This window comes from Mastomys coucha, unplaced genomic scaffold (genome assembly GCF_008632895.1).
Source record: "Mastomys coucha isolate ucsf_1 unplaced genomic scaffold, UCSF_Mcou_1 pScaffold9, whole genome shotgun sequence".
Taxonomy (NCBI): domain Eukaryota; kingdom Metazoa; phylum Chordata; class Mammalia; order Rodentia; family Muridae; genus Mastomys; species Mastomys coucha.
In genome coordinates, this window is record NW_022196915.1 from 20,997,649 (window position 1) to 21,008,055 (window position 10,407).

The window sequence follows — 10,407 nt, forward strand, 5'->3', positions numbered from 1 at the left end:
ATGGAGTACTACTCAGCTATTAAAAACAATAAATTTATGAAATTTATAGGGAAATGGATGGATCTGGAAGTGCTCTTAACCACTGAGCCATCTCTCCAGTCCCAGTAAAACTTTTTGAAGATGGTAAGATCTTATACCGAGAAAACTCTAAGAACCTTACTAAAGTAACTATCCAAATAGGAAGTCACTTCAGTGAGGCTGACCTAAGTAAGATAATTAGCATACAATACAAAATTGTGTTTGTTTACACTGACAATGAGAATGAAGTTAAAAACCACCTGCCAAGTGACTCAGCAGGTGAAGGTGCTTGACACCTGACTTGTGAAGTCAATTCCCAGAACCCACATGGTGGAAGGAGAGAACCAATACCAGCAAGTTGTCCTCTGACCTCCACATTTGCACCAGGGCAAATATAAGTTTAATTTTCTAAATTCCATTTTAAAAAATTCAAGGGCCAGGCAGCAGTGGCACACGCCTTTAATCCCAGCACTTGGGAGGTAGAGAGAGGATTTCTGAGTTCGAGACCAGCCTGGTCTACAAAGGGAGTTGCAGGACAGCCAGGGCTATACAGAGAAAAACCAAAAAAAAAGAAAAAAAGAAAAAAAAATTTTCAAAAAGCCTAGGGACGGTTGGTAGTATATGTCTATAATCCCAGCACTTAAGTAGGAGAGACCAGCAAGTCAGAAATTCAGGCCAGCCTATGCTGTGTATGAATTTGAGGTCAGCATAAGCCACTTGAGACCTTACCTCAAAAAAAAACATTTAAAAGAATAAAAGAAGCCAAGCATGGTGGCACATGCCTGTAATCCCAATACGTGGGACACAGGAACAAATGGATCTCGGGTTTGAGGCTAGACTATGCTACAGATCAACCTCAAGGTCAGCCTGCACTACAGGATGAAGCCATATCTCAGAAAATAGTAAAATAAACTACTTAGCAATAAATTTGCCTAAAGAAGTGCAAACTAGGAATGGTGGTGCAGATCTCAATCTTAGCACTTGGGAAGCTTAAGACAAAGACATCATGTTCTGGTTCATCCTGATTACACACACACACACACACACACACACACACACACACACACACACAGAAACTCGAAGTACAGATCTTATTTTTATTAGTTTACTACACAATTTTTTGGAATCACAGACTGATGCCTTAAAAGGTAATTCTACATCAAAAAAAAACAAACAAAAAAAAGGTGATTCTACAAAAACACTTAAGTCAGATGTGTACAAATCTATAAATGTAAAACATATTACTGCATTCTTGATGATTTTTCAGTTCTTTTTATGATATTAAAGAGCTCACAGTTTGAAATATTCTCACCACTGACATACCAGTTCTATAATTCTACAGAATTTCTGGGTTCCATTCTCATATAACTTTTGAGAACTGTCCCAAATTGATTTATAGATTCAACATAATCATCAAAATTCTAATTCTTTACAAAGATCAGCAAGATCTTAAAATTTACATTGAAATTCAAGTGGCATAGAACCAGTCACAAAAAAAGAACAAGGTTGGAATATAAAACAAAACTATAGTGAAAGAAGAAAGGAGCTGGGCAGTGGTGGCGCACGCCTTTAGTCCCAGCACTTGGGAGGAAGAGGCAGGCGGATTTCTGAGTTCGAGGCCACCTTGGTCTACAGAGTGAGTTCCAGGGCAGCCAGGGCTACACAGAGAAACCCTGTCTCGAAAAACCAAAAAAAAAAAAAAAGAAAGAAAGAAAAGAAAAGAAAGAAAGGAGAAAGGAAAAGACAGAGAGAGAGAGAAGGAAAGAGGGAGGGAGGGAAGGGATGGAGAGAGAGGGAGGAAAAGAGGAAGGAAGGGAGGGAAAAAGAGGGAAGAAGAAAGGAAAGAAGGAAGGAAGGGGAGGAGGGAGGAAGGAAGGAAGAGAGGGAAGGAGGGGAGACACCTATAAAACAAGCACTCAGAAGGAGAGGACAGACTAGTCTTAGTCACACAGCAAGTTTGAGACAAACCTGGGCTACATGAGACTTTGTCTCTAAACAAACGAAAAAGCTAGAATAATCAAGAAGTGTGGTGCTGATATAAAAATGAATGAGGGCCAGAGAGGTGACTCAGTGGGTAAAGACACTTGCTGCCAAGTCTGATGGTCTGAATAGATAGATCCCCAGTTCCAGAAAGAGAACATACTCCTGAAACATGTCCTCCATATGTACTGCAACAGCATACCCTGCTACACACAAGAGTAAAGTTCTAATTAAAAGAATGGGCACACATTTAGTCTTATTTTCCAGACAATAAGTTAAGACACATAAGTATATGTATCATATTATATACACACATGAAGGCAAGGTAACACTTAGAAAGGAGGAAAACACTTGCAAATGCATATCTAGCAAAGGACTTACAGTCAAGAGTAACAAAAAAATTCTCATAATTCATTTAATGAAAAGGAACTGAGTGAGGTGGCACATGCCTGTAATACCAACAGTTGCAGACCAGGAGTACAAGGCCATCCTCGGCTACAATGGGAGTTTGTGACCAGACTATACGACAAGAGATCCTGCCTCAAAAAAATAAATAATCCAGGCACCAAGGCTTATGCCTGTAAGCTCAGTATTTAAGAGGCAAGACTGCTTACGCCTAGGCTACATAGTAAGTTAGTGGCTAAATCTAAGGTATAAAACAAGACAAAAAAAGAAAAGAAAAGGTGAGTGAGCCAGGTATGAGGGTGTATAACTTGGATTCCAGCACTCAGGAGGCAGAGATAGGTAGACCTCCTTAGGTTCAAGGCTAGACTAGTCTACAAAGCGAATTATAGGACAGCCAGGGCTACACAACATGGCAAGTCTAAAAGACAAATAAGCAAACTTTAAAAATGAGCAAAGGATCTAAATACACATCCATAAAGCAGTATACAATAAGAAGACAGCAAGATGCACAAGCTCAGTATTATTAGACGTCAAGAAGAGGAAGTGTGCCGGGCGGTGGTGGCGCACGCCTTTAATCCCAGCACTTGGGAGGCAGAGGCAGGTGGATTTCTGAGTTCGAGGCCAGCCTGGTGTACAGAGTGAGTTCCAGGACAGCCAAGGCTACACAGAGAAACCCTGTCTCAAAAAAACCAAAAAAAAAAAAAAAAAAAAAAAAAAAAAAAAAAGAATAGCAAGTGATTCCACTTAATACCCACTAGATGCTATAATCAAAAAGACAGAGACACACTGGTGAGGAGAGAAACTGGAACTCATTTACAAGGACAACAGATATTAAAATAGTTCAATCAATCACTGTGGGAAACAATAGTTTCTCAAAACGGCGAACACAAACTTACCAGGCACTTACTCTTCCCACCTAAACACCTAAGAGAATGGAGAAATATTTCTATACAAAAACTTATACAAGAATGTTCATAACATTATTCCTACTTGTTCAAAATAAGCCTAAGGTCTATTGTTGACCAAAGAATTATAAAAATGTTGCCAGCTGCCAGTTAGTGGTGGCGCGCACCTTTAATCCCAGGGCTCCAGAGACAGAGGCAGGTGGATCTCTGTGAGTTCAACTCCAGCCTGCTCTACAGAGCTAATTCCAGGACAGCAGAGCTACACAGAGAAACCTTGTCTTGAAAGGTGGGGGAGGTGTGACATTGTGGGTGTAGCTTAGTGATAGATCATGAAAGAGAGGACTACAATCAGGCAATAAAGTAGTGACACGTGCTATATCAGTCAATATACTTTTAAAACATGTTATGTGAAAGAAAATAACATCTAAAGATCATATACTGATTGCATTTAAATAAAATGTACAGAATAGAAAATTTATACAACCCTTTCAAACTAAATAATTCGTCAATAATTTTTGCTCATATATTTATATGCTATGTATAAATTCCAGCTCTCTTCTAAAATCTTTTTTTCAAGTACTTAAAAGTACAAAAGAACACTATGAATCAAGAACAGAGCAAGATTGTAGAATAGCAAGGAAAAGGTGTATCAACCTCAAAGGCAGGAAACCAATTGGTCTATGTTGAATGCCATCAAAGACTAAAATTCCTTTCAAGTTAAATTTTGGTCTCCTTTTGAAATGGAAATTACCATGAATAATTAAAGTGTAATTTGGATATTATTAGTCTATTTTACAAAGCAGTCAGATGTAAAACAAAGTGGAGCAAATATATGCTTTTTGGATAAGCAAAATAACAGAATTTTGGAGTCAGATATTTAAGTTTGACTCTTTGCCCATTTATTAGCTAGGCAAACATCAACAATGTGCCTCCAAGCCTCAAGCCCTCCTTGTAAGTAAGGAGTCACAGTACCTCCTTTAGGGTGAAAGGAAAACTCCATCTGTGTTCTAAACAGGGGTTAAAGAGGCAGACCTGGGGGCTGGTGAGATGGTTCAGCGGTTAAGAGCTCTGAATGCTCTTCTGAAGGTCCCGAGTTCAAATCCTAGCAACCACATGGTGGCTCACAACCACCCATAATGAGATCTGATGCCCTCTTCTGGTGTGTCTGAAGGCAGTATACTTATAAATAATTATAAATCTTTAAAAAAAAAAAAAGAGGCAGACCTGGAGTTCACTCTTTCTCTTGATGGATGTGAGAGAGTTGGGGGGAGGGCTCCTCACTATATAACCCAGGCTCCTCTCCAAATCAGAGGTCACCCTGACTCTGCCAAAGAGTATGGGCATGTGCGAACATGCCTTCTCACTCTTATTTTTAAAACCTACCAATATATATACTCTTTAGATTTTGTGTAACTTGCATGTAATGTTTAAAACATGACTAAATTTTTTAAATAAAAAGCTATATTCACGGGTTCTCAGAGTTTTAATTTTGTTTGCCTCTTCCCTCCCCCTCTCTTAAGACAGTGTCTTTCTGGCTATCGACAAGTGTGACATGATTGTGGTGGCCTAAAATTCATGGCAATCCTCCTACTTCAGCCTGATTCCTCCTGTGCTGAGATTACAGACAGCACCACAGATCTTACCTATTTTTAACATACTAACACACAAGAGATGAAATGTTTTAAAAAATCATTTCTAGTTGTATTTCTTATCCCTTCCAAAAATGTCTTCAATTCAGGTAACTAAACCATAGAAAAAGCAATATTAAACATTTTTTTAAGGCTATGACTATCAATAAAGAAAACTGATATGGTAGTTCAACAGGCATCACTGAGCTACAGACATGCCTGGCTATAGTGTGAGACTCTTATTTCAAAACAACAACAACATATCAAAAGATATGCTTCCATGTGCTCCCAGATACTAGTCAGGCTAATGCTTAAAAGACCTCAGGATTTGGAAGTCTTATTCTTTTGAAACTTTAGGTTCTGGGTAGAATGTTTTTTTGTGTGTAATATAAAATCATAAAGTGATAATATTATCAAGTGAAAAAGAAATTTGGTACCTTAATCTTTTCACATCAAGCCAAAATCATGCTGCAGGCCAGAGAATCTTTTTTTGCTAAAAAACACAATACACATATAATTAATGGTTATCATGTATTGTTTACTATTAATTATATAAATTAATACACTTTATTATTATAGCAATCACTGTTGATATTAATGTAATTAATGTTAATATATAATAAATATAGTTAACAGTTATCACTCAGCAAGTAAGGTAAGATATAAGCTACACTGGTAAGGAAAGATCAATATTGCTTTAGCGGGCACTAAAGTAAATGAATGCAATTTAACTGGTCTAGGGAGTCACTTCACATGTACAAAACATTTTAAGAACTAAGAATTTCTCTTCCATGTTTAGTAGATGAATAAAGTCATGTAAGAGATGAATGATGCCAGGAAGTATAAGGGTATACAAAATCGCCAAGGCACTCTGGGGTGATTTTACTAGTAATATAGCACTTGGTAGCTTGCCTTAAAGGATGTTTTCGGACATTGTGTGTGTGTATTCAACTGACTTTTCTTGCAGCTTTGAGAAAAATGGGTATCTCGTGTAGCCCAGGCTGGAATCAAACTCTATCCTGCAGCCCCCACCTCTCAGGTTCTGGGGTTCCTGGCAGCACCCAAGCCTGGCTACCATTGTGAAAATTGTAACTTAGTAATCAGATCCTGGACTATTTAAATAATATATATACATATGAATACACACACATATCAAGCCAGGTCACTTTCCTTTAATCTAAGTACTCAGGCAAGGGCAGACTGATCTCTGTCTGAGTTGTTCAAGGCCAGACTGATCTATAAAGCGAGTCTCAGAAATTAAATATATACACTGAGACATTCCTTGGGGGCTTTATAATATTTCTAGTTTACTTTAGGACATGATTCCAAAAGAGGGGAACACACTCAATGGTAGAGTTACAACTATGTGCGGGTGTGGTGACTCAAGCCTGTAATCCTAGCACTCCGGGGAGTAGGCTAGGGGAGCTGAAGCAGGCAAGTTCCCATGAGTTCGGGCCAAGCCTGGGCTACAGAGTGAGACCCTGACTTAAAAAAAAAAAAAAAGTGGCTCGCGAAAGAGTCAACAGTGCTTTGCATAACTGTTTTACCTCAACATCGCTGAATAGTTGACTAGAACAAATTAAACCCTTGTGCCAAGTAAAGACCAGTGGGGTCAGGGACTCCGTCCAGTCCTGAGGCTTCTTGCTTTCCGGTTCCTCAACAGCCCGATTCGGGATGAGTCTGGATTCCCCCAGCGTCTCGGCGGCTTCAGCTCGGCGTCACTCTCCGGCCAGCCGCGCAGCGGCTCCGCACCCCGTTCCGGCCCAAGGCGGAAAGGAGGGGCCTGGTGACTCACGCGGCCCGGGCTGCTGGCCAGCCCGTGAGGCCTCTCTGCAGTCCGCTTCCACCTCCTAGGCCGCCGCGCGTGCACAGGGGACCGACCTTCCGCGACGCGGACGCATCTGACCACTCGCAGGAGTCCAGGCCTCGGGCCCGCGGCCCGCGCGCGCCCCCGCGAATCCCGCCCCCGCGGGCATGCGCACCAAGCCCCTCTGCAAGGGCGCGCCCCCGCCGCCGCAGCCGCCGCAGCCGCACGCGCCCGCCGCCTGGAGGCCGGGCCAGGCCGCGGCGGAGGCAAGGCCCAGCGCCCTGGGCGGCGCGCGGCCGCCGAAGTCCGTCCTCCCGGTGGGGCGACAAGCGGCGCAGGGGAGGGGACAGCCCGACAAGCAGGAAGCTGCGGCTTAAAAGGGCAGCTCGCGCCCAGCCCTTCCTCCCGCGGTCCAGGCCTGCGAGCTCCGGTCTTCACTGCTCCCACCGTTCTCGCCTTAGCCCGCCGCCATGTACCGCCGTCTGGGCGAAGCGCTGCTGCTGTCCCGCGCCGGGCCCGCTGCCCTGGGCTCTGCGGCTGCAGACTCAGCCGCGCTGCTCGGCTGGGCCCGCGGACAGCCCTCCGCTGCCCCGCAACCCGGGCTCACGCCGGTCGCCCGGCGCCAGTACAGCGAAGCGGCCGCCGACCGCGAAGACGACCCCAACTTCTTCAAGATGGTGGAGGGCTTCTTCGACCGCGGCGCCAGCATCGTGGAGGACAAGCTGGTGGAAGACCTAAAGACCCGGGAGAGCGAGGAGCAGAAGCGGAACCGGGTGCGCGGCATCCTGAGGATCATCAAGCCCTGCAACCATGTGTTGAGCCTCTCCTTTCCCATCCGGCGCGACGACGGCTCCTGGGAGGTCATCGAAGGCTACCGGGCCCAGCACAGCCAGCACCGCACGCCCTGCAAGGGAGGTGAGCGCCCTCCAGCCCCTTTCCGCCTTCCCTCCCCTCCAGACACCCGTAGCCCGGGCCGCTATTCGGCCCAGCCCAGTTCTGCAGGCAGTGCTCCGCTTCGGAGGGCTCCCCCGCCTCGGGTGTGGCAGCCTTAGAGGATACTGATTTTTTTTTTCCGCCCTAAAACTACCACGTAATATGCCAGCCTTTTTACTGGGCAAGCCTTCACCCCAAGCCTTTGCATGTGTTGATGCTGACTTCACTGAGGACGCTGTACAGCTTTCCTCTAGCCTCGGTGCCTGTCATGTCATAGACCGCGAACCCTTAACAGAAGCAGCCGACAACAACAGAGAAAATGATTATCTTGCTGGAGTTGGAATCTTGAAAGTTTGGTTAACCAGCGCAGCTTACTAATCTTCTAAATTAATATAATTTTACACTAATGAGTTTTTGTGTTGTGCCTCTTTCCTCCCCTCCAAAAAATGTAAAATATCGAGCAGAGTAACGCCTCTGACAAACGGGGCGACCTGACATTAAATCTAAAGGGTGTAGACTACCGAACTGCCTGCCAGCCAATAGAATGAAATAGCCCTGGGGGTGTGTTCTTGTCCTGGCTAGTACCAGAATTGAGCCTAGGCAAAAGGTAGAGAGTCCTTAGAGGGTTAGTCAGTTAAATTTGGTAATCACCAAGGTATCCTGTGGTTTAAATTTTCTGGATATGTGTAGATTGGCTTACAGACTTTTTTAGGGAAGAAAAAGCGTTTTTCATTTTCTCCCCACTACAGTTCACAGTAAAGCTTTAAAGGTGCTTTTTAAAAGAAGACCTATTGAAAGAAAAAAACAGCATTTTTTTCTGTTGCTTAAACTTAATATTTTGAGTAGGAGTCTTGATGGAGGTTGAATTGGCAAGTGAACACAGAGGAGGTTAGACTAGACCTTTGTCTGCCTCAGTTCTGTCCAGTAGTCTTTATACTACCAGCTGACTAAAAATTATAGAAATGTTTCTACACTGGAGAAACTGAGACTGTGACGGTGTTCCCGGCGGTAGAACAAAGGTTGTGGCTAAATGTTTAATGATTTACCAAATTCGCATTGAGTCCACCCTCGTCTAGGATCTCCCTTTGGAGCCTAATTGCCCCTTAGCTCAGTAGTTCCCTCTGCTAGAAGCCATTGGAACCACTTTGACCTCTGGTTTCCCATGCAGCTCAAAATTATATAAAAGGGGTAGTCATTCTCCTACACCTCACCTTCCTCCTTCCTACCACTCCCTCGTTCCCTCCCTCCTCCCCCCCCCCAAAGCCAGGAAGTCAAATTCTACCCCCCTCCAGAACAAACAAGGATGTCTGCCCTGCAAGAGGCATTATATTGCAAATGCTAAACTGCCCTTGTCTTTACAGAGGGCATTCGACATTTTTCCAATCTCTTCAACATCCTGTGATTTGGTGGGTTTTATTTTCTGTGTCTTGTTGCCGATAGCTCCACAGTCATTAAAGCAATTTGAGTTTGCCATAGTTTGTTATTTTAAATGCTCTTGTCACAGAAGTTTTAATACCAAAATATTGAACCTTGCAACAAATATCCTCAGTCTTAAGAGATCACAGTAACCAGAGCACTTGCTCCAAGGGCAGTGAGCAGAGCAGAAACAGAGAAACTGCTTTGTAGTTAGTTAACAGGAACAGCATTGCATGATGATACAGGAAGATAAACAAACTTGGTCTTTACAAAGTAAAACATTAAATTTATTTAACATCACATTGCCCCTTCACCACCCCCACCCCCACCCCCTGCCAGCCCCCTGCCCCATGCCAGAGGAAACTGTCATCTCTCTCATAATGTTTTGGGAATTTTGTTTTTGATCCTTCTGCCTCATCAGATTTTCCAGTGTTTTTTGAGAGAGACCTCATCTGTTCCTTGACATCCTTTTCCCAGCCTTCAGCCTTCTATATCTAATCTTCCCTCCACAGCGACCTTATACCTGAGTTTCCTAAAATAAAGTCCTCAAGGTTGAACCAGGCCTGGTGACTTGCTGCAGTCCCAGCTCTGAGAGCTGAGCCAGGAGGATTGTGAATTGCCTGGGCTACTCAGTTAGACCCTATCTCAAAAAACAGAAACAAATCCTATATTGAAGCAATAGTCTAATCTATAATGAAAAGAGATAGTTTAAAGTAAAGACCTTGGAGTCCTGGTGAGTAAGTATTTTATTTCAAGTAAATATTTAATAAAACTTGGGTTTGTGATTTTTTTTTCCTAAGTCATATTTAACTGAGGCTACTAGATTTGCCTCTGGTAAGGATTTACAGAGGACTGGAGACTTAACTAAGAACTGGAGCACTTGCCTAGCACATTCAAGGCCTCGATTCTATCAGTAAACAGGTATGGCAATATGCACTGATTCTGTAACACAGGAAGATCTGGAATTCAATGCCAGCCTGGACTATATAGATAGATCCTGTCTCAAAAAACCAAAAAAATCTATTTTTGTAGCAAAGATGGATATTGTAATAAACAACTGATTTGACAAGACTTGTTCAAAGGTTCTGATATGTTTTAAAACACAGTAGAGATTGTTCCCATTGGACATGATATTCTGGGTACATCATTTGTCATCCAGTTGTTTGTTAGGGTAAATCTGTCTTTGAGGTGGGTGCCTTCCCTCACCACTCCATTTGTATCTCTCCCGAAGCATCTGTTTTGAAGAGAACAACTTTCTCAACAGATTGTTCTATTAACAGTTTTAGCGTAAAGTTCTTTTTTTTCTTTTTTCTTT

General features: G+C 43.2%; 2 protein-coding genes across 5 annotated transcripts in view; one reads left to right on the forward strand and one right to left on the reverse strand.

Annotated features, from left to right (window-relative positions):
- The window catches only part of Shld2 (shieldin complex subunit 2), an 85,423-nt gene extending 78,473 nt beyond the window's left edge, over nucleotides 1-6,950 (reverse strand). For all 3 annotated transcript variants that reach the window (XM_031362896.1, XM_031362897.1, XM_031362898.1), the window contains exons 1-2: nucleotides 6,484-6,950; nucleotides 5,374-5,429 (exon numbers count right to left, since the gene is read on the reverse strand). The gene's annotated coding sequence lies outside the window, so the exon portion shown is untranslated. The remainder of the gene's footprint in view (nucleotides 1-5,373; nucleotides 5,430-6,483) is intronic.
- Glud1 (glutamate dehydrogenase 1) overlaps nucleotides 6,801-10,407 on the forward strand; it is a 36,255-nt gene continuing 32,648 nt past the window's right edge. Inside the window, exon 1 of one of the 2 annotated variants that reach the window (XM_031362902.1) lies at nucleotides 6,801-7,658. In XM_031362902.1, coding sequence (XP_031218762.1) covers nucleotides 7,214-7,658 — 445 coding nt within the window. In that variant the 5' untranslated portion in view covers nucleotides 6,801-7,213. The remainder of the gene's footprint in view (nucleotides 7,659-10,407) is intronic. The other variant, XM_031362901.1, reaches the window with a different exon arrangement.